This window comes from Saimiri boliviensis, chromosome 14 (assembly GCF_048565385.1).
Source record: "Saimiri boliviensis isolate mSaiBol1 chromosome 14, mSaiBol1.pri, whole genome shotgun sequence".
In the NCBI taxonomy this organism is placed as follows: domain Eukaryota; kingdom Metazoa; phylum Chordata; class Mammalia; order Primates; family Cebidae; genus Saimiri; species Saimiri boliviensis.
Window position 1 is genome coordinate 6,073,354 of NC_133462.1, and position 24,243 is coordinate 6,097,596.

At 48.9% G+C, this 24,243-nt stretch overlaps 1 protein-coding gene across 1 annotated transcript in view; it reads right to left on the minus strand.

Annotated features, from left to right (window-relative positions):
- Positions 1 to 21,010, minus strand: part of PPP2R1A (protein phosphatase 2 scaffold subunit Aalpha) — a 38,837-nt gene extending 17,827 nt beyond the window's left edge. Inside the window, exons 1-4 of the mRNA XM_003944212.3 lie at positions 20,841 to 21,010; positions 6,366 to 6,456; positions 1,061 to 1,161; positions 232 to 464 (exon numbers count right to left, since the gene is read on the minus strand). Coding sequence (XP_003944261.1) covers positions 232 to 464; positions 1,061 to 1,161; positions 6,366 to 6,456; positions 20,841 to 20,918 — 503 coding nt within the window. The 5' untranslated portion in view covers positions 20,919 to 21,010. The remainder of the gene's footprint in view (positions 1 to 231; positions 465 to 1,060; positions 1,162 to 6,365; positions 6,457 to 20,840) is intronic.
- Positions 21,011 to 24,243: the final 3,233 nt, after the last annotated feature.

Below are 24,243 nucleotides of genomic sequence, written 5' to 3' on the forward strand. Positions count from 1 at the left end.
ACTGTCATCTCATTTCCCAAGTGAGCGAGGGGCAGAGGTGGTAAACTGACACCCGGCTGTGTCCAGAGACCAACTCTTGAGGACGTGGCCTATAGGGTAATAAGCAGGAGTGGGAGAGGAGAGGGTTCGGGGCATTTGAGCCCCAGGAAGACCAAAAGGAGCCTGAGGCTTTAGAGAAGGGGACCAAGCTGAGGGGGGAGGCTGGAGCTTCCAAGGGGGCCAGAGACTCACTGTCGAAGTTCCGCCTTGACAGCACTGGACACTCGGGGGTAGCAGACAGAGAAGAGGCCACAGGCCGAGGTTCGGGAAGTAAACCAGTCGCCGCCCGCCAGCCGCTTCACCAGCGGCACGAAGTGCGCCTCCAGGTCAGAGGGCGAGTGCTCATGTGAGATGGCCCGTAAGGACTCCACGGCCTTGTCCCGCACCACTGTCTCCTCCACTGTGGCCAGCGACTCCAGGGGCGGCTGTGGTGAGAACACGAAGTCACTGGACAGCTCCCTCTCCACCATCCCCGGCCCTGGAGCCCCATCCTGCACACCCTCGTGGGCTCATGTCCTCAAAGAAACCTTCCCCATGTCCCATCCTGGCCTTCATTAAAATAGCATTTAAAAATGGTTGCAGTGAAGGATTCAAAGAAAAAAGGTAATATTATGCCAGCCAGTAGACGGTCTCTGTCAGTGTGCCTTCCACAAGGGTTCTTATCTAGGGGTCCTTGAAGGAGCTTCACTGGGGCCCGTGAATCTTACACATTTCACTTTCTGAGGAGAAAATTCTTAGCCTCTTAAAGTGCAATTTTCATCACTGATCATATGTAGAATGCAGGTGAAGCCTGGCACTGGGCACCTACCTGAACACTAAACAGTAAGGATGACAACTGCACCCTGAGTTTATGACATTAAAAGCCGCTACTGACTTGTTGGATTAAAGCGGACGTCCATGGTCCATCTGTTCGGACGTGATCTCCATGCTCTCCAACACGCTCCCCTCCCTGCCCTAGGCTGGCAGGACCATGGGCCTGACCCTAACAGGTGGCCCAGAGGACTTTCTGCCTTTCACTCACCAGCAGGCAGTGCACGTATTCTGGGCCTCCCACCAGGGTAGTGAAGGTTCCCAGCTGTTCTGCCAGGGCGAGGAGGACCTCATCTTCATCATAGATGGTATCTGTGGGGCCAAGCAAGACAGACTCAGTGACTGTCCCATCCCAACTCTGACCCCAGCCCAGGTTCAGAACGCACAGACTCCACTCCGCTTCCTCAGGCTGTCAGCACTCCTGTTCCCCTCTGCCCACTTGCTCCCCACTCTCCACCTGGGCTGACACAGAGATCAAGGCACAGACTTGGTTGGGATGACAGAGCCCTAAGTCCTGCCTCAGCCCGCTACTAGGTGTGGAACAGTGACTGAGTGATTCCACCTGAGTCCCAGCTTCCGCATCTGTAAAACGGTGTTCATCATCCCTCCCTCTTAGTGAGGCTACAGTGAGGAGCAAATAAGACCAGGTGTATAAAGCGCAGAGCATCGTAAATGAGAGCTGTGTTTTGGTCCGGCTTCTCCCCTCAGCACTGTTCTCTCTGCTGGAAATTTCTTTTTATCCTTGGAGATTCAGTTTAGCTACCCCTTCTTGGAAGATTTCTAGGATGTGCACTAGAACACCTTCTCTGGGCTCACTCTCTCTCTCCTTCCATGCCACCATTCCCAGATCCTTAACATAGGCTACAATCAGCGAGCCCAGGACTTGTTGCTCTCTGTGCCCCAGTTCCTGCCAGAGCTGAGCACAGACAGACAGCAGTTTAGGTTTGCTGAAAGAATGAATGATATGTGAAGGGAAAATCTGTTCTGTCCCTAATGCCTAAAACCAAAGGCCTCTCTCTCTCTCCCTTTTTTTTTTTTTTTTTTTGAGACGGAGTTTCACTCTTGTTACCCCGGCTGGAGTGCAATGGCGCGATCTCGGCTCACTGCAACCTCCGCCTCCTGGGTTCAAGCAATTCTCCTGCCTCGGCCTCCTGAGTAGCTGGGATTACAGGCACGCGCCACCATGCCCAGCTAATTTTTGTATTTTTAGTAGAGACGGGGTTTCACCATGTTGACCAGGATGGTCTTGATCTCTTGACCTCGTGATCCACCTATCTCAGCCTCCCAAAGTGCTGGGATTACAGGCGTGAGCCACCACGCCCGGCCTAAGCCTCTCTCTTAAACTCCATCCTCGCATCTCTGAAGCAGTGGGAACTGCTCTTCTCTGTATAGCAGAAGATGCTAATATCCCTGGCATCTATTAGCACTTAAACCTCCTGTGTTTAAGTTGGGTATACGGCAATCCAGCAACCAACTACATTTCCCAGGTGCCCCTGCAGTTGGCAAGACCACGTGACCTTGCTCTGACCAATGGGATGTGAGTGCAAGTGGTGTGTTCAACTTCTGGGTCACCTCCTTACCACAACCTTCTCATTTAAGTAGTCATCATCATCCCTATTTTATGGTGGGTTCAAGTCTTGCTCTACTGTGGGCTGCTTATACAGCAATTCACTTCCCCTCTCTGAGCTTTTCTCATCCCCCAAATCACAACAGGGTTGGTTTTTACTTCATAGGGTTGTTCTGAGACTAACAGGAAATGAATGCTTTCAGTGAAGAGCTCGGCACAGGGCCCAGAGTAGGGTTAGCATCTCTGCCTCTTCCTTCAATCAATAAATTCTCACCAATATGACTCTGGCTACACTGTTCTTAGGCTCGTTCCCAGTCTCAGTTCCCCTGGGTCCCTCTAAACGCAGTTAAAACTACCCTCCCTGTTTTCTTTGTCTCCTGGAGACCTTATGCACATCCAGAGACTCAATTCTTATTCTCCAGTCTAGATCTCAGACCCAAGCAATGCTGCTGAAGGCCAAACACCTGGGAACTGCCAGCACCTTGTCTTTCCACCAGTCCACACAGAACTGTCCTCCTTGGAAGGGCTGGGAGCTCCTTTGAGCCAGGCCTATCAACACTCCCAACCTAAGGTCACTCTGACCATCTCTAGCTGTCACCTGGGAGACTGCAATAGCTTCCTATCCAGTTTTCCTGCTTCCACCTTTGCCCCTATACCATCTGATCTCCCAGAACCCAGAATGACTCTTTCAGGCATAAAAGAAATCCTGACACTCTCCCACTTCAATATGCCAATGGTTTCTAAGAAAACTGATCTCACATGTGGTCACTGTTCTTCTCCAATCTCACGTCCTAGCCTCACTCTCCCTTAACAACCTTGGTCAGCCCATGACTACCTCACTGTTGTTCTTCCAACACACTGAGCACACATCTGCCTGTCCCCACAGCCTGAAATGCTCTTCCCACAGAGTTCCACATGGATGGTGCCTCCATTCCACTCAGGACTCCTGCCAAAGGTCATACCTCTAGAAGATCTGCTCTGACCCTGGTTTAATATCCTTCACCAACTCTCTCCCATCTCATTTCTCTCTCTGGCCTCATCACGCACTATCTGTTACATCTCGCTGGTCTTCCCTGTCTGGAATGAAAGCTCTGTGAGGACAGACACTGTGTACGGTGTGTTCTGCATAGCCAGACTAACAATCAGCCCACAGTGGACAAATAACCAACCCTGCCAGCACCTTTATCTCGGACTTCGACCATCTGCAAGCCGAGCAAAGAGGCCTCGGGAGAAAGTGAATGAGCTGACACCATGATCTCAGACTTCCAGCCTCCGGAACTGTGAGAAAAATTTCTATTGTTGAAGCTAGCCAGTCTGTGGTATTTTGGCCCTAACAAACTAGTATCATATAAGCTTCTGGAAAAACCTACAGGCTTCAGAGAGCGTCCAGATAGTGAAAGAAGGGGAGGTTCTTGGAGGGCGGTGTGCTCTGGGAGGGGAAGCTCCACGGCCTTTCCCCCATACCTCACTCTATGCATCTCTTCATCTGTATCCTTTCCAACACCCTTTCCAATAAACCGGTAAATGTGTTTCCCCGAGTTCTGTCAGCTGCTTCAGCAAACTAATCAAACCCAAAGAGGGGGTCATAGGAACCCCAACTTGAAGCTGGTCGGTCAGAAGTTCCAAAGGATCTGTGACTGGTGGGTGGGGTTGGGGACAGTCTTCAGGACTGGACCATCAATCTCTGGATAGTGTCAGAACGGAATTATAAGAAAACCAGCTAGTGTCCACTGCTTAGTTTGTGAGGAAAAACCCCACACAAATGGTCACAAAAGTCATGTTCTGTGTTATGACTGCTGTGGTGTGAAAGTAGCAGAGGAAAGACAGTTTTCCCTACACACCCTAGTGTTCGGTGCTGCTCTTATTAGACTCCTTTATGGATAAGGGAAATGAAGCTAAAAGAGGTGGGGTGACCTACTCAGGTTTTCCTAGGAAGTCGGTGGCACAGCTACTTGTTTCAAATCCAGGCTCCTCCAACATTTTTCCTCTACAACTTCTTCACCACTATTATGCTGCCATGCCTCAGCATTCTAAAGCTTTCAAGTCTCCCCAGCAGTCCACCAGTAGAAGCCAACTGTTTTGGGGTCACTTGTTCTGTGTCGTAAGAGCTACACCTACGCTTCATGTGGCGTTCAGTCAGACACACCTGCACTCCTGTCACTAGCTGTGTCACTGCACCTCTTTTGGCTCCAATATCCCATGTGCCCAGTGGGGGTAGGGGTGACAAGCTCAAGTTCCTTCCTCCCCAGGATCATCACTAGGTCCAAGTAAGATGATCCCACACACAAGAGTTTAATTAGTGACAAAGCATTCTAAACCTGCAGCTGTGATTTCAGCTGTTAATAAGCATAAAGCATGAAGTAGTCATGGGAATAATGGTAACAGAGGACTTACTATTAACTAGTACTACAGTCTGTGTCAGACATTGGACTAAATGCTTGACCTACATCCTCGCAGACAGCTGTGCTTAGCAACAGCCTGGCAGCTGACACTCTGGCAGTGCATACTGCACAGTGTCATAAGCACTTTACAGTATCTTAGTCTTCATGTTATGTTACATGATTACGTCCATTTCACCTGTGAAGGCAGGTAGATGTAAAATATCTTGCCCAAAGTCACACACCTAGAAAGTGGTAGAGCTCAGATCTGCAATCAATCATTAACCAATGCTGTCAAGTTTAAGGTCAGAATGACTAAATAAATATCCCTTCTCAGTTACCTCCTAACTTTATGACCTTGGGCAAATGAATCACTTCACCTCTCTACACCTTGGTTTCATCATTTATAAAATCAGGACAGTAGTGTTACCTGCTTACGGCACTGCTGTGAGATTAACTCGGTGAAATGCTAGTGATGCATGTTTAATGACTACAGGCAGCACTTCATAGAAACCCAGTCCTCACAAGATATGGTGTAAAACACCACCTGGCACATGAAAAGCATATCATACGTATTAACAATTATTATTATTATTATTTTTTCTTTTTTTTGAGACGGAGTTTCGCTCTTGTTACCCAGGCTGGAGTGCAATGGCGCGATCTCGGCTCACTGCAACCTCCGCCTCCCGGGTTCAGGCAATTCTCCTGCCTCAGCCTCCTGAGTAGCTGGGATTACAGGCATGCGCCACCACGCCCAGCTATTTTTTTTGTATTCTTAGTAGAGACGGGGTTTCACCATGTTGACCAGGATGGTCTCGATCTCTTGACCTCGTGATCCACCCGCCTCGGCCTCCCAAAGTGCTGGGATTACAGGCTTGAGCCACCGTGCCCGGCCAACAATTATTATTAACGTTGGATGCTCAGATCAACACTATGGCACATGGATGATTATCCCAAACTATAGATGAAAAATGTGAGAAACAGATAAACTAACTTGTCTAAAGTCACCAGCTTCCAACTTGGAGCTGCAACTCAAACCTGGTTCTATCTGCCTCTAGACCCCTTTCCCCAATGTCTGCCTCCATCATTCCAGACCATTCTTTTTTTTTTGAGACGGAGTTTCGCTCTTGTTACCCGGGCTGGAGCACAATGGCGCGGTCTTGGCTCACCGCAACCTCCGCCTCCTGGGTTCAGGCAATTCTCCTGCCTCAGCCTCCTGAGTAGCTGGGATTACAGGCACATGCCACCATGCCCAGCTAATTTTTTATATTTTTAGTAGAGACGGGGTTTCACCAGGTTGACCAGGATGGTCTCGATCTCTTGACCTCGTGATCCACCCGCCTCGGCCTCCCAAAGTGCTGGGATTACAGGCTTGAGCCACCGCGCCCGGCTTCCAGACCATTCTTTTAGAACAAGACTCCACTTCTCTGAATCCCTTTTCCCACTCCATAGTGTCTGGCACAGGGCAGACATTCACAAACAATTTGTTACATCCACAAGTCTTCTCATATCTAGCAAAAACCACCCCCCAAGAGTCCCCACGTCTGGGCCCCAGGAGTCCTCTTTGTTACCTGTAAGGAAAGGCAGAAGCTCACTTCGTGTTCTTTCGACACCAAGGGCCAAGGCGATGGTGGACAGCTTCTTGATGCTGTTGAGGCGAAGCTAATGAAAGAACAAGAAGAGGAAGGGAGAATATTAGAAATCCAGACACATGAGTTCTGACAGCTCTGAACCCAGTCAGGCCCTGTGCTTGGTTGTATGTGAAGATGCTCAATAATAATTTGCCAAACACCCACCAAGAGACCCTGTGACCTTGTGTGAATTAAGTAACAACAATAGTAATGGCAGCAGCCACAAATGCAAAATCATCCTTTGGGTCTTACGGAGGCGATACCTACTCAGTTGCACTTTCCAAGACCACTCTGCTTAAAAGTGTACTCCCTCTCCTCTCTTTCTCTCTGCTTCATCACCTTCTCCTGTACTTAGGACCATGTAACATGCCAATGCGCTGGCCTTTAACAGCAGCAGCCACATTTATAATATGCTTACACTGTGCCAGGTTTTCAGCTAAACACATCCAGACACCTGTACCTCTGTCACTGGCTGGAGTCACACAGCCCCTCTGAGGTCGGAGCTATGCATAAGTCTCATCTTATAGACGGGGAAACAGACTTGGAAAACAAAAGTCCCCTCTCAGGGTCAGAGAGCTAAGATGGCATGAGGCAGGATTTAAAGCCAGGACTGCTGGCTAAGTGATTATAAAACAACAAACAACACTCCAGCCTGGGCCACAGAATGAGACTCTATCTCCAAAAAAAAGAGAACAAACAATATTACAATCAAATGACTATAAAAACAAGAGTAGCACCGGGCGCGGTGGCTCAAGCCTGTAATCCCAGCACTTTGGGAGGCCAAGGCGGGTGGATCACGAGGTCAAGAGATCGAGACCATCCTGGTCAACATGGTGAAACCCCGTCTCTACTGGAAATACAAAACATTAGCTGGGCATGGTGGCACATGCCTGTAATCACAGCTACTCAGAAGGCTGAGGCAGGAGAACTGCCTGAACCCAGGAGGCGGAGGTTGCGGTGAGCCGAGATCGCGCCATTGCACTCCAGCCTGGGTAACAAGAGTGAAACTCTGTCTCAAAAAAACAAAACAAGGCCGGGCTCGGTGGCTCAAGCCTGTAATCCCAGCACTTTGGGAGGCCGAGGCGGGTAAATCACGAGGTCAAGAGATCGAGACCATCCTGGTCAACACGGTGAAACCCCGTCTCTACTAAAAAAAAATACAAAAAATTAGCTGGGCATGGTGGCGTGTGCCTGTAATCCCAGCTACTCAGGAGGCTGAGGCAGGAGAATTCCCTGAACCCAGGAGGCGGAGGTTGCAGTGAGCCGAGATCACGCCATTGCACTCCAGCCTGGGTAACAAGAGTGAAACTCCGTCTCAAAAAAAAAAAAAAAAAACAAGAGTAGCATTAGCAGTAGTAATAATACCACCAGTATAGGAGGCTGAATAGCAACCTCAAAAAGTTATGTCCCAGTGATGTGCATGTTAAAATAAAGTCTTTGCAGATGTAGTTAAGTGTGCCCATTTAAAAGCATCCTGAATAGAGGGTTAGCCTTAAATCCAAGGATAGTGCCTTGTAAAAGACAGAAAGACAGACACACACAGCGTAAGGCAGGCATGTGAAGATGGGAGAGAGACCAAGTGATGCATCCAGAAGCCGAGGAACACGAGGAATTGCTGGTACCACCAGAAGTCCTAACTTCCAGAGAGGCAGGGAATAGGTCTCCCTTAGCGCCTTCAAAGGAACCAACCCTGCCAAGACCTTGATTTCAAACTTCTGGCCTCCAGAACTGCAAGAGAATACATTTGCTGTGTTAAGCCACCCAGTTCATGATGATTTGCTGTGTCAGTCCTAGAGAACTAACATGTCTGGCTAACACACATAACAGATCTCACACCAAGCATTTACATGCTGGGACCTCATTTGATCCTCTAGATCCTAGAAGAAAAGCATGGCTAATATCCTGTTTTCACTACTTTGGAAAGTGAGGCTCAGAGAGGTAAAGACACCTGCCCAAGCAAGCACCGAGAGAGTATGGGATCCAAGCCCAGCAACTCTGACTGCAGGACACTGTGGAACTCTCACCTCATCTCTTCATCTCCACCATGAGGCCTCTCCTATTATTAACAGCTCCCAGGGCTGTCGCAACAATGCAGTGAGCTCAGGAGTGTAGGAGTGAGAGGAAATGCTTTCTCGAGTGGGTGAGTGGCTGATGGTCACACAGGGGACCTTTCTTCCTGGATGGAGGGGCAAAACAGGTAGGGCCTGGGCGAGGTGAGGAGCAGGAAGTCCCTTAGCCTGTTCTGTTTTGAGCCCCCACGTAACTAAGATGAGGTCTACGAGTGACTAAGATCCTGCGTGAGTTGGGTTCTCCAGTCCAGGAGTTTAAGAATATCTTTGGGGCCGGGCGCGGTGGCTCAAGCCTGTAATCCCAGCACTTTGGGAGGCCGAAGCGGGTGGATCACAAGGTCAAGAGATCGAGACCATCCTGGTCAACATTGTGAAACCCCATCTCTATGAAAAATACAAAAAAAAAAAAATTAGCTGGGCATGGTGGCGCGGGCCTGTAATCCCAGCTACTCAGGAGGCTGAGACAGGAGAATTGCCTGAACCCAGGAGGCAGAGGTTGCGGTGAGCCGAGATCGCGCCATTGCACTCCAGCCTGGGTAACAAGAGTGAAACTCCGTCTCAAAAAAAAAAAAAAAAAGAATATCTTTGGGATCACAGATGACGAGCATCTAAGGAAGTGCTGTGATGGTCTCTCCTCAGAAAAACGCACACAATAAATCTTTCATACAGATGGTCCCAAAACTCACCATCCTAGCATTAAATGGACCTAAGGATAAAGTACTACAAAACTTGCAACTGATTTGCAGCTAAAAAATACAATGTATATAGAGACAGACCTACAGAAAGATAAAAAACTAATATGGCAAACACTAACAATTGCTGACCCGGGGTGTACGTATAGAGGTGCTCACCGCACTAGGATAGAGGTCAGCGAACTTACTCTGTACATTGCCAGACAGGAATTATTTTCAGCTTTGCAAACCTAACTACTGAACTCTGCCTGTGTGGCACTGAGAGCAACCACAGAACCAGAACTAGAGAGGAAAACAGGAAAGGCCGGGCGTGGTGGCGCAAGCCTGTCATCCCAGCACTTTGGGAGGCCGAGGTGGGTGGATCACGAGGTCAAGAGATCGAGACCATCCTGGTCAACATGGTGAAACCCTGTCACCACTAAAAATACAAAAAATTAGCTGGGCATGGTGGCGCGTGCCTGTAATCCCAGCTACTCAGGAGGCTGAGGCAGGAGAATTGCCAGAACCCAAGAGGCGGTGGTTGCGGTGAGCCGAGATCGCGCCATTGCACTACAGCCTGGGTAACAAGAGCGAAACTCTGTCTCAAAAAAAAAAAAAAAAAAAAAAAAAAAGACAGGAAAACAGGCATAGCTGTGTTCCAATCACTTTATTTGCAAAAGCAGACAGTGGGCTGAGTTTGGCCCATGCACTGTGGCCTGCTGACCCTTGTATTAGTCTTCCAACGGTATGCACGTCTGAAAGCTTTCATAATAAAATGCTGTGGCGAGTATTGACCTAAGTTGTCTATTTCTTTCCTCTTTGTTTTCTCCAAGTTGATCTGTGTTCTCTCCGCTGAGCTATGGGGAAATATACACGAGCTAAGGCTACAATGGGTGAGCAGCAGCTCTGAGGACAATGAGATGCTGCAGGGAATAATCACAATTCATAATCATCATGCAAGAACAACAGCAACGAACATTTATGGTCTGCTCTGCTTGGCAGCATTCCAAGTGATTGACACGGATAATTAACACACTGAATCCTTCTAACTGCTCTGAGGAATGTATTGTTGTTAGCATCCCCATATCACTGGCAAGGACGCTGATGCACAGAGGCGAGGCTGTCACTTACTGGAAAGCAACAAAGCCAGGCAGCCTGACTCAATTTCAACATCATGCTGTCATTTAGACAAAAATGTTTCTATCACGAAGCTTCCATTAAAATCAGAGGACAGGGTTCAGAGGGCTTCTGGATAGCAGAACATGCAGCGACTGTTGGAGGGTGGCATGCCCAGGGATGGCATGAAAGCTCCTGCTCCTCCCCCAACGGCTCACCCCATCGATCGCTACATCTGTATCCTTTGCAGTGTCTTTTATAATAAACCAGTAAACGTAAGTGTTTCCTGGAGTTCTGTGAGCTGTTCCAGCAAATCAATCGAACCCAAAGACGGAGTTGTCAGTACCCCACTTGAAGCTGGGGATGCCCAAGACGTGGGCCTATGACAATCAGGCTGCTCTTTCATGGCAGAGAGCCCTTTCCTTCCACTGCTGTTCTTCTGGACTCTACTTCTGGTTTCAATAAAAACATTTCTTCAGGCAAACAGCATCATCAATGCTCGAGAAAGGTGGCCTAGGGTGATACTACAGGGCTGCACTGTCCAGGTTCAAGGCTAAGCTGCTTACATAGTAGCTGTGGAATCTTTGGCAATCCTTGTACCTTTCTGAGCCTCAATGCTCTCATCTGTGAAGTGGAGGTGATAATAGCTACCCTCAGAGAGTTGTCTTGAGTACAAAATGACATACTACAGGGACACCCTAGCAGGGGAAGATTAATAATGGCAGGCGTGGCAACCACACCCCACTGACAGCATCCTGATTTTGTTCAGGTTATTAAGAAGGGCATTGTGGCAGCTGGTTCACTGATGTCTTTTTTCCCTTCTTTCACCATGACAAAACAGTAACAGCAAATATTTCCATCGTCTTTACTACGCCCCAGACTTTAGTGTTTTAACTGACTGGACTCTCACCATCCCATGAGGGAAATACAGAATCCCCCACTGTATGGCAGAGAACACAAAGGCACAGGGAACTTAACTGCATACAGCTTACTCGTGGCAAAGCCAGGATTTGAACCCCAGCCACCAGGTTCTTAATCAGCACCATGGATTCATATTTGCTGTTTTTTCTTTTTTGTTGTTCTTGTTGTTGTTTTGAGATAGGGTCCCGCTTTGTTACCCAACTGGAGTGCAATGGTGGGATCATAGCTCACTGTAGCCTTGACCTCCTGGGCTCAAGCGATCCTCTCACTTCATTCACCCAAGTAGATGGGACCACAGGCATGTGACACCAAGCCCAGTTAGTTTAACATTTTTTTTTTTTTTTAAAAGAAAGAGTTTTGCTCTTGTTGCCCAGGCTGGAGTGCGTGATCTTGGCTCACCGCAACCTCCACCTCCCAGGTTCAACTGAGTCTCCTGCCTCAGCCTCCCAAACAGCTGGAATTACAGGCATGCACCACCACACGCGGCCTTTTTAACTTTGTAGGGATGAGGCCTCACTATGTTTTCCAGGCTGGCCTCAAACTCCTGAGCTCAAGTGATCCTCCCACCTTTCCCTCCCAAGATGCTACGATTACAGGCATGAGCCGCTGCACTCGGCTTTGGTTTTGTTTGGTTTTTGTAGAGGCGTGGGGTCGTACCATGAATCCCCATACTAGGTTTAATAATGAACACAAACTTTGAAACAGGTGAACATAAACAACACTAGATATATGTGTAATAGCAGAAATGACATGTGAAGACACTCCTGATTTCCTTTGGTGACAGTCGCAGTTTTTTTTTGTTCTTGTTTTTTTGAAATGGAGTCTCGCTCTGTAGCCCAAGCTGGAGTGCAGCGGCACAATCTTGGCTCACTGCAACCTCCGCCTCCCAGGTCCCAGTTCAAGCAATTTTCCTGTCTCAGCTTCCCGAGTAGCTGGGATTACAAGCACACACCATCATACCCAGCTAATTTTTGTATTTTTAGTAGACATGGGGTTTCACCATGTTGGCCAGGCTGGTCTCGAACTCCTGACTTCGTGATCCATCCGACTTGGCCTCCCAAAGTGCTGGGATTACGGGCGTGAGCCACCGCGCCCGACCGACAGTCACAGGTTTTGCTAATACTACCTATGATATACTATTGTGATACTATAATTCATAGCAGATGGGAAGTTAAAGGCCTGTTAGAGGTTAACGAAAATAGATGTTATCTTTCCCATCCAAGTTCATGGACCGGCCTGGGAATTGCAGATGAGCCTCAAGTTTAGAGCTCCTGCACTGGGCTACACTGCTGCTCATAACCCTTGGTTCTCAGCTGTACACATAACCCCTGGAAAAGACACTTCTGAATTGCCTCTGCGTCTGAATATGACTCTAAGACTAACACCTGGTCGATAAAATCCAAGCGGAAATAGTTTGTGCAACTTAGAGGGATGAGGGTCCCTCCTTCCTTTCTGGAATAAGGAAGGCTATAATGGTTGGGGCTTCCGCAGCCAACTTGGGGACCTGAGGTAACCTGGGAGACAGGGAGGGTAGAATGGAGGACACAAGCAGCTTACAATGGTAAGAGCCTAGGACCCCGATATCATGAAGTGCCACGGCAGCCTGGACTGCGGCCAGTCATTTTGGTCATCGGTCAGAAATAAACTTCAAGCCCATTTAAGCCCCTGTTATTTAGAGTTTTCCTACTACTTATGGCCAAACTTAACCTCAATGAACTCAGTACATGACCTAGTTCTGGGCAGAGAAATGCAGGCAAGTCTGCTGAGGAGATTCCGGGACAGATTTTCCTCCTTAATGAAAGAGAGGAGGAAGGGAAGAGCCTCTCTGTCCTAAGCTGGTCCCTGCTTTTAGTGCAGTTCTACTAGGAAAGCAGATGCTGCAGGAATCTTTTAACCAAAATAGGCAAGTCAAAAGACAGCACTGCTATGTTATCTCTGAGTTGCTGAACTTGCTATATGAGAAATAAAAAGAACCCTTACTTGGTTAAAAAAAACTCTTGGTTGGGGGTCTCTGTAACATTTCTGATAAAAAAGCTATTAATGTCATCATGAAGAAACCGCTGCTCATGTCATATCCCTAGGAGAAGTCCCTGTGCACGGACTTTCTCCCCACGGACTGCTTCCCCTCCAAGCACCTGCCACAGTTGTGACTTTGTGAGATATAGATTTGGTCTTCATCCCCATTTCCTTGCATACAACTCCTCAAATCCTTGGAATCTCTAAGGTGCTTTTTGTATGGTAATGTTGACTGACATCTTCAGAATGGGGTCCATGGTCACTGGAAAGACACTTATGGAAAAGACAAAGGCATGATTAGAGAGTTGGGATTTTCAGCCCCACCCAACAACCTCCAGGGAGGGGAGAAGGGCTGAAGGCCAAGGTGATCACCAATGGGCAAAAGGACAGAGACTGGGAGCTTCAACATAGCTGAACACACAGAGGTTCCTGGAGGGTGGTGCACCCAAGAAGGGCATGGAAGCTCCAAATTCCTTTCCCCATAGCTCACCCTGTGCATCTCTTCATTTGTATTCTTTAGACTATCCTTTAAAATAAACTGATAAACTTGGGTGTTTCCCTGAGTTCTGAGAGCTGCTTTAGCATATTAATCAAACCCAAAGGCAGGGTGGTCGTGGGAACTAGAACTTGAAGCAGGTAGATCAGAAGTTCTGAAGGCCCAGACTGGCAACTAGTGCCTGAAGGTGACGGTCAATGGGCAGTTTTGAGGACTTAACCCTCAACCTGTGAGATCCGACACTGTTTCCAGGTAGTGTCTGAACTGAACTGAAAGGACATCCAGTTGGTGTACACTACAGAACTGATTGTCTGCTTGGTGGTGGTGAAGAATCCATCCCCGCAACACATTTAGTCACAGAAGTCTTCTGTGTTATTGATGGTTGTGTTACGTAAGAGAATAGGAATTGGGATTTTCCAAACAGTCCACCCATGTGGTTCCACAACAGCACTTACCACTACCCTGGATGGGACTCTCTGTGTCCCAGCAGGCCTCAGAGCAGAGCCTGGTCTACATAAAATCCCCCTTCCCGCTATATGCACCTGTGGAAAGGGGACCCCCCTCTGCATTCAACCCACAGAGCCTTCCATAATATGAATGTATACAGTATAATCCAACATGTAGTATGTCCTCCCTTCACAATCAGAATCAAAGCTAAGGCCTCACTCTGGCCTACAAGGCCCAACACAATCTGATCCTAGTCTACCGACCCATTCTCACTGAGCCTGGCTTGTCACAATGGCTTCCTTGCTAGTAACCAAACAAACAGCCACGTGTATTCCTAGCCCACGCCTTAGCACTTGCTGACTTGCTCCCCCGTGATTCTCCAGATGCTCCATTTCCTCAGGTCTGCAAAATACCCCGCATGTGATTATCATAAGTAAGCACACATACCCCTATTGCCACTGTGCTCTAATTCTTCTGTACATCTTAACTCTTAGGACTCCCCAACATATACAGGCCTAGCATCCCTAATGCAAAAATCTGACACCTGGGGCCGGCTACAGCGGCTCACGTCTGTAATTCCAGCACTCTGGGAGGCCACGGTAGGCAGACTGCTTGAGTCCAGGAGTTCAGGACCAGCCTGGACAACACAGTGAAAGCCCATCTCTACCAAAAATACAAAATATTAGCTGGGCATAGTGGTGTGCACCTGTGATCCCAGCTACTCCAGGAGGCTGAGGTGGGAGAATCACCTGAGCCCGGGAGGTCGAGACTGTAGTGAGCTGAGATCATGCTACTGCACTCTGGCCTGGGCAACCAAAAAAGCAAAACAAAAACCAAAAGTTGACACCCAAATCCTCCAAAATCCGTAAACTTCTTGAGCTCCAACATGATGCCACAGTAGAAAATTCCACACCTGGCCTCATGTGACAGGCTGCAGTCAAAACACAGGTGCACAACACAGTTTATTCGGCATTCCTAAGAGCAAAGACTCTCCTAGCCCACTTCAGGGACTATGTTTAACAGGTGACACAGGTATTCTGGTGATGCTACAGTGCTACACTATTTCTTCACCGTACAAATGGTGTGTCATATTTCTTCCTGTTTTGTACTTATATGTAAATAAACATGAGAAAATGATTGTTTATCAGCAGCATATAAATCAGGAATGATGGTGACGCCAAATATCAGACTGGCCACATGGGTGTCTGTGATAGTGACACCTTTGGTTTCTGATGGCTCAATGTATACAAACTTTGTTTCATGTACAAAATTATTTAGAATAGTTTATAAAATTACCTTCGGGCTATGTGTATAAAGTACACAGGAAACGTAAATGAATGTCAGCAAAAAGGCCAGTGCGGCTCAGGCAGAGAGAACAGCACAGTGGTCGAGTGAGGCCCGTGGGCCAGGGTGAGGGCTTTGAAGATGGGGGTTGGGAAGGAACTGGAAGGCTTTGAGTATGAATGATGGGTTCTGATGTGATGTAACTGATGAAGGATCCTTCCTCTGGCTGTTGTAGGGGTTGGGAAGGAACACTGGTCCTGCTGAGGAGTCATTACAGAGCACCCAGGACCAGTGTTAGCACAGAGGGGAAATGTGGTTAGAGTCAGGACATGTTGAGGGGCTGTTGGGATTTGCTGGTGGGTGATGTAGCGGGAAGAACTGAGGATAACCGAGGTTTGAACCCCCGCTCTGCCATTTTGCTCCCTGTGTGCCCCGGAGCAGTACTTTCCCCTCTTTGGGCCCAGATTCCTCATTTGCAAAATGGGGATAATGATGAAGAAATCAGCATGTGCCTGGTTGTGAAGACGCAGTGAAAAGGGCCTGTTAAGTGGCTGCCTCAGAGTAGGCGGTTTAGTAAGTGATGACCTCATTCAGTGGTTATGAGAGATAAGCATCCTCCCACTCCTGGACTTTTGCCAACTATTCCCTTTGCCTGACATGCTCTTCCACGACCTGTTCATTTCATTCAAATCCTTGTTCAACATCACTTCCTCAGAGAAGCTTTCTCTAATCTCCCTATGCAACACAGCAGCCCCAGCCCCAGGTGTTTGCCCTGTTCCCCATACCTGTCCTGTTTTTCGTTCTTTTTTTTTTTTCGGGGGAAGACAGGGTCTTGCTATCGCCCAGGCTCTCACCACAGACTCGATCTCCCTGGTTCAAGGGATCCTCCCACCTGTCTCTTGAGTAGCTGGGACCACAGGCCTGTGTCATCACACCAGCTAGTTTTTTTGTTTTGTTTTTGAGACAGTTTCACTCTTGTAGCCAAGGCTTAAGAGCAGTGGTGCAACCTCGGCTTACTGTGACCTCCATCTCCCAAGCAGCTGGGACTACAGGTGCGCGCCACCATGCCCGACTAATTATTTTCATTTTTATTTTTTATTAGAGATGGGGTTTCACCATGTTAGCCAGGATAGTCTCGATCCTTTGACTTTGTGATCCACCTGCCTCGACCACCCAAAGTGCTGGGATTACAGGTGTAGGCCACCATATCTAGCAATTTTTTTTTCTTTTGGTAGATACAGGGGCTCACGGTGTTACCCAAGCTGGTTTTAAATCCCTGGGCTCAAGAGATCTTTTCACCGTGGCCTTCCAAAGTGCTAGAACTGGTCAAGCAAGGTGGCTCACGCCTGTAATCCCAGCACTTTGGGAGCCCAAGGTGGGAGTTCAAGAGCAGCCTGGCCAACATGGTGAAACCCACTCTCTACTAAAAATACAAAAATTAGCCAGATGTGGTGGCAGGCACCTGTAATCCCAGCCACTCAGGAGGCTGAGGCAGGACAATCACTTGAACCCAGAAGGCAGAGGTTGCAGTGAGCAGAGATGGCACCACTGCACTCCAACCTGGGTGACAAAGTGAGACCCTGTCTCAAAAAACAAAACAAAACAAAAAACCTAAAATGTTAGAAATAGGCTGAAGCCACTAGGCCAGCAACTTTACTGCTTAGCAATTACTGCCACTGACATAGATCTACTATCCGTTTCCCATACTAGAAGGTAAATCCCACAAGGGCAGCAGCTTTGCTGTTTTGCTTCCTACTGTATGTATGTTTAGTATCTAAAACAGTCTGGCACATAGGAGGCGCTGATAAATATCTGCTAAACAAATTAATCAAGACGACAGGATGTCATATCCCATGTTCTTTCTAGTGTCCTGAACTGTCTGACACAATTAAAATATCCAGCATATGAAGACAATCAGCAACTGTGTGTCTGTCCCACCCCAGACTCTATTCCACCCTCAGGTCCGACTTCCTCTGGTATTCTTTCCTGGCTCCTCCACTTCTCAGCGGCACAGCTTTGGCCAAGTTATTTACAGTGCTTTAGTTTCCTCATCTGGAAAATGTGCACAAGGACAGGACCTGCTTCAAAGAGTAACTGATAATCCAGTAAGACCGTCAGTGTTATTCACGCCTCTGTACTGTACGCAGCATAGAGCAAGCACCCAGTCATTTGTTATGCAGATGGTTTAAGTCAGAGGTTGGCAATTTTTTCCCTGCAAAGGGCTAGAGAGCAAATATTTAAAGCTTTGAGGGCCAGACCATCTCTGTTACAACTATGCAACTCTGCTGTAGCACAAAAGTAGCAAAAGGAGCTTCTGGACAGATGGAACACCTGCTGGTTCCTGGAGGGTGGAATGCACAGGGGAGGGCATGGAAGCTCCACACATCTCACCCCATACCTCACCCTACATGTGTCTTCATCTGTATGCTTTGTAATATCCTTTAGAATAAACCGGTAAGCTGCCTAGCTCTGATCCTAGCACACAGACAACCCCCTACAAATGTTTGCTGGTTAGTGAATGGATGGATGTATGAATGGAAAGAAGGAAGGACAGTTGAAGGAAGTGATCCTGGAGTTAAAAAAACAAAAAACTGGGCTAGGCACGGTGACTCACGCCTGTAATCCCCACAATTTGGGAGGCCGAGGCAGGCGGATCATGAGGTCAGGAGTTCAAGACTAGCCGGACCAACATGGTAAAACCCTGCATTGAAAAAAAAAAAAAAAAAAAAAGCCAGGTGCAGTAGCTCATGCCTGTAATCCCAGCACTTCAGGAGGCTGAGGTAGGCAGATCATCTGAGGTCAGGAGTTTGAGACCAGCCTGGCCAATGTGGAGAAACCCCATCTCTTCTAAAAACACGAAAAAAAATTAGCCAGGTGTAGTGGTGCATGGCCAGTTACTCAGGAGGCTGAGACGGGAGAACGACTTGAACCCAGGAGGCGGAGGTTGCAGTGTGCCAAGACTGCATCAGTGCACTCCAACCTAGGCAACAGTGGGAGACTCTGCCACAAAAAAAAAAAAAAAATGTATGGCCGTTACACATCTGCTCCCTCTTCCTGGGAGGCTCCTCCACACCTTCCTTCAGTCTCTTCTCAAACTCTGCATCCTAAGAGGGGCCTTGCCTGATTGGCCTACTTAAAAATGCATCTGCCCTACCCAACTTTGTAATCGCTGTGCCCTCTGCCTTCAGGTGTGTTCTAAAACAAGGCCTCAGCAAGGCCTCCCCAGACCACACTTTAAAACTGCATCTCCTGCCGGACGCGGTGGCTCAAGCCTGTAATCCCAGCACTTTGGGAGGCTGAGGCGGGTGGATTATGAGGTCAGGAGTTTAAGACCAGCCTAACCGATATAGTGAAAGCCCATCTCTACTAAAAATATAAAAATTAGCCAGGTGTGGTGACATGCTCCCGTAGTCCCAGCTACTTTGGAGGCTGAGGCAGGAGAATCGCTTGAACCTGGGAGACAGAGGTTGCAGTGAGCCAAGATCATGCCACTGCACTACAGCCTGGGCGACAGAGTGAGACTCTATCTCAAAAAAAAAAAAAAAAAGGCCGGGCGCGGTGGCTCAAGCCTGTAATCCCAGCACTTTGGGAGGCCGAGGCGGCGGGTGGATCACGAGGTCAAGAGATCGAGACCATCCTGGTCAACATGGTGAAACCCCGTCTCTACTAAAAATACAAAAAAATTAGCTGGGCATGGTGGCACGTGCCTGTAATCCCAGCTGCTCAGGAGGCTGAGGCAGGAGAATTGCCCGAACCCAGGAGGCGGAGGTTGCTGTGAGCCGAGATCACGCCATTGCACTCCAGCCTGGTTAACAAGAGCGAAACTCCGTCTCGAAAAAAAAAAAAAAAATTCAATACAACAGTCCTATGAACTAGATAATTATTCCCAATCAAGAGAAGAGCAAATAGAGGCCTAGAGAGATTAACTAACTTGTCCATGAGAAGTGGAAGGGCCAGGAGAACAACAGCCTGTCTGCCACCAGAAAGTGATATACCAGAAACCTAGGAGGTGGGACCGACGTTTTGTAGGTTACCCAGTGCACTTGTTCAATTTTATAAATGGGAAAACTGAAGCCTAAAGGGAGGATGGGACCTCTTTAATCACCACTCCCAGTAAGTGCAGCTCATATTTATCGGGCCCTTACAACAGGCCTGACAGCATTCTACTTGGTGTCATTCATTCAGTCCCTCAGCAAGTCCCTCCAGCAAGACGAGGACTACAACTAGCCCACATTTTATGGAACATAGAGGCCCAGAGCAGTGGAATAATTTGCACAAGGTCACACAGCGGGTGGGAGGTGAACTTGAAGTCCTAACTGTTTTCAATCCCACACCACCTTGGGCCACCTCATCCCATAACCAGAATGTTCATTCCGGCCGGGCGTAGTGGCTCACGCCTGTAATCCCAACACTTTGGGAGGCCGAGGCAGGTGGATCACTTGAGGTCAAGAGTTTGAGACCAAGCCTGGCCAGCAAGGCAAAACCCCATCTCTACTAAAAATACAAAAATTAGTTGGGCGTGGTGGATCGCGGTGGTAATCTCAGCTACTTAGGGGGCTGAGGCGCGAGGACCACGTGAACCCGGGAGGCGAGGCTGCACTGAACCGAGATCGCGCCTCTGTACCCCAGCCTGGGCGACACAGCGCGAGCTCGGTCTCAAAAAAAAAAAAAAAAAAAAAAAAAAAAAAAAAAAAAAAATTAGAAAAGAAATGTTCAGCTGCCTAGCAAAGCCTTCGCCCCCTATCCTGGTCAATGGGAGGATCCGGGGGTGGGGAGGCAGCTTTCTACAATGTAATTCGCCCCTAAATTTGGCTAGTCCCCACTTTTAGGCGGATGTTTCTGCGTCCCCCTCCTCTTAGTACACCTAAACCAAAATAAGAGGCGGAGGAAGAGCAAGAATGGCGATGGCAGGCTTTCGCCTCTCGGTCCCCACTTGGCCCAGGAGTAGAAACCCAGAAAAGAAAAAAAAAAAAAAAACCTCTCCAGATCCCGATCCACCAGGCGGCCCTCCCCCACGCGGAGCAAGTCACGCGCGCCCCACATCCCCAAGGGGCCATTCGGAGGCCGCCGCCAATCACGGAGTCCTCCTCTCTCCTCTCCCCAACCCAGCCCGCCGATCCTCGCCCAGGTCGCGGCCTCCCAGGACCCTGGGCCACCGCGCGCACTCGGCAGGCCCGGGACCCTCGAGGCTGGCGCTGGCCCCCGCCCTCCGCTGGGTGGACATCCAATCGGGGCCACCGTCTCAGTGAGTCCGGGCACCCGGGGAGGTAAGAAACGCACACTGATTGGCCGCCGCTTCCTTCCGCCACTCCCAGCGAACGTTGTCTTCGCGAGTGCAGCCCGTGCCCCAAGGTCCCCCTCCCCATCTTCCCTAAGTCCCCTGTAGCCTCCGGACCTGAACATCCTCGTTGCGGAGTTCGTCTATGAGCACTGCAATGGGGTACAGCGAGTCGTCCCCGTCGGCCGCCGCCATCTTGGCTCCGTCCCGTTCCTGTCAGGCTGCGGCCAGCGCTGTGCTGAAACCGGGGGCAGGGCTGGGAGGAGGAGGAGGAAACGCGCGCGTGGGGGCGCCCAGGCCAGTTTACAGGGGCTGCTCCATGGTCATTGGCCACGCTACGCAGGGCTAAGCCCGCGTTTCTTTGGTCCAGACTAGCGAAGTCCCGCCCATTTCCCATTTGCCATTGGTCAATTGAACGAGATTTGACTAGTTTAAGCCTAGGAGAGGGAGAAGAAAGAGGAACTTAGCGGTGTCCTAGCGACCAACATTGTACCCGCCCTCATCTCCGCTAACAACAACCGAGACGAGCAGTTGTTTGTAGCCAATGAAAGGCGACATGGGGAGGAGTCTAACCCTGCCTTTCGTAAATCCCGGGGAAGGCTTCTGCGCGTGCGTCGACTGTAATACATGACGTCATGTGGGGAGCGGTAGGGTGTGCAGGTTTTGGGTTACCAAGCCGCGGTTCCACTGGCTGGCGGACTGGACCCCCGCGCCTTTGCGCGGGAGGAGGAGGGAGTGAGACTTTGTATTTATTTTATACCAAGGCTAAGAGAAGGGAGTGACTTGCCCTGTTCCCTCTCTCTCTTTTTTTTTTTTGCTTTTTTTTTGAGACGGAGTTTCGCTCTTGTTACCCAGGCTGGAGTGTAATGGCGCGATCTCGGCTCACCGCAACCTCCGCCTCCTGGGTACAGGCAATTCTCCTGCCTCAGCCTCCTGAGTAGCTGGGATTACAGGCATGCGCCACCATGCCCAGCTAATTTTTTGTATTTTTAGTAGAGATGAGATTGCACCATGTTGACCAGGATGGTCTCGATCTCTTGACCTCGTGATCCACCCGCCTCGGCCTCCCAAAGTGCTGGGATTACAGGCTTGAGCCACCGCGCCCGGCTTTTTTTTTTTTGCTTTTTTAAAGACATTGCCTCGCTGTGTTGCCCAGGCTGGAGTGCAGTGGCGCGATCTTGGCGCATTGCCGCCTGGACCTCCCCAGGCTGAAACGACCCTCAGGCCTCAGCCTGCAGAAAATTTTTGTAGAACCGCGTCTGTGTTGAGCTCAGTTACCTTGGTGTTTGAATGAAACCCAAACCCCTCGGCTGGTATCCAATACCCAGATTACAGGCGCGAGACATCAAGCCAGGCCTAATCTCTGTTTTTAACCTCCCTAAACACATCGCCTCCCCACAACCCACCCACTGAAGTCTTAGGACCACTGTAACTGAGGGAGTTGGATGGATGGGAAGGTCTAGGATGCTCTTTCCTCTTTTATTCTGCTACTTGAAGGGCTGGACTGAGCTAGCGCTCTGACAGGTCTGAATACCCCCTGCATCTATTTCTTTCTTACTTTTTTTTTTTTTTTTTTGAGATGGAGTCTCACTCTGTTGCCCAGGCTGCAGTGCAGTTGCCTGATCTCAGCACAGTGCAACCTCCACCTCCCTGGCTCAAGTGATTCTCCTGCCTCAGCTTCAGGAGTAGCTGGGATTACAGGCACCCGCTACCATGCCTGGCTAATTTTTGTATTTTTAGTAGAGACGGGGGTTTCTCCACTTTGGGCCAGCCTGGCCTCAGACTCCTGACCTCAGGCTGATCTGCCTGCCTTGGCTTTCCAAAGTGTGAGCCACCACACCTGGCCTTTTTCTTTCTTTCTTTCTTTTTTTTTTTTTTTTGAGACGGAGTTTGATTCTTGTCACCCAGGCCGAAGTGCAGTGATGCAATCAGCTCACTGCAACCTCTGCCTCCCAAGTTGAAGCAATTCTCCTGCCTCAGCCACCTGAGTAGCTGGGATTTACAGGCTTCAGCCACCAGCACGGCTAATTTTGTATATTTAGTAGAGATGGGGTTTCACCATGTTGCCCATGTTTGGTCTCCAACTCCTGACCTCAGGTGGTCAGCCTACCTGGACCTCCCAAAGTGCTGGGATTATGGGTGTGAGCCACTGTGCCTGTATACGCCCAGCCCAGCATCTATTTCAAATACCCTTACCCACTCCAGTTAGGAAACTGTTGCTCATAAAAGTCAGGATGGGGTTGAATATTTCAGTCCCTGCCCTACGTATTCCCAGGATTCCCCCTAGCCCCAAGGCTTCTGAGCTTAGGGACCTTCTTAGCTAAGAGTGCCTGTCTTGATGTCAGGCTGCTTGGGATATTGGGCTGGGGGACTTTGAAGTGCCTAGGGCCCAGGAATTTTCAAAGGCTTATGAGATGTTACAAATAACAGAAACAGGCCAGGCGCAGTGGCTCAAGCCTGTAATCCCAGCACTTTGGGAGGCTGAGGCGGGTGGATCATGAGGTCAAGAGATCGAGATCATCCTGGCTGGTCAACATGGTGAAACCCCGTTTCTACTAAAAATACAAAAAATTAGCTGGGCATGGTGGTGTGTGCCTGTAATCACAGCTACTCAGGAGGCTGAGGCAGGAGAATTGCCTGAACCCAGGAGGCGGAGGTTGCGGTAAGCCGAGATTGCGCCATTGCACTCCAGCCTGGGCAACAAGAGAGAAACTCCGTCTCAAAAAAAAAAAAAAAAAAAAAAAAAAATCAGAAACAAAAACAAATTATGGATTCAAAAACTGCAAACTTTAAAAAGTACTTAACAAATACCCATACTAATCAATACCTATACAGATCAATGCTAATGATAATAGCCACAGTAAAGTGTATTCAAAAAATTAATTCATTTAACTCTGACAATAACTCTGAGATATGTAAAGTACCAATATCATTCTAATTTAATAGATGAGGAAACAGGCATAGAGAACTTGGAAAATTTGTCCAGTGTCTCATAGATGGTATAGTGGTGCTGGGATTTGTTTGTTTGAGACGGGGTCTTGCTTTGTTGCCTAGGCTAGGAGTGCAGGAATGCGTAAGTGCTCAGTGCAGTCTTGATTTCCCAGGCTCAGGTGGTCCTCTTACCTCCACTCCCTGGGTTCCAGTGGTCCTCTCACCTCAGCCCCACTGTAGCTGGGACTACAGGCATGTGTGACCATGCCCGGCTAATTTTTAATTTTTGTAGAGACCCCTGGGGTCTCACTGTATAGCCCAGGCTGGTCTCAAACTCCTGGGCTCAAACAATCCACCTGCCTCGCCTCCCAAAGTGCTGGAATTAAAACGCGAGCCACCCCACCCGTCCCATGCTGGAATTTGAACCAGGGCAGTCTGACTCTAAAGGCTTGCTTGACTAAAACTCAGCTTTAATATAATGCTATAGGCCAGGTGCAGTGGTAGCTCATGCTTTTTGTAATCCCAACACTTTGGGAGTTCAAGGAGGAAGGATTACTTGAAGCCAGGAGGTCAAGACCAGTCTGGGTAA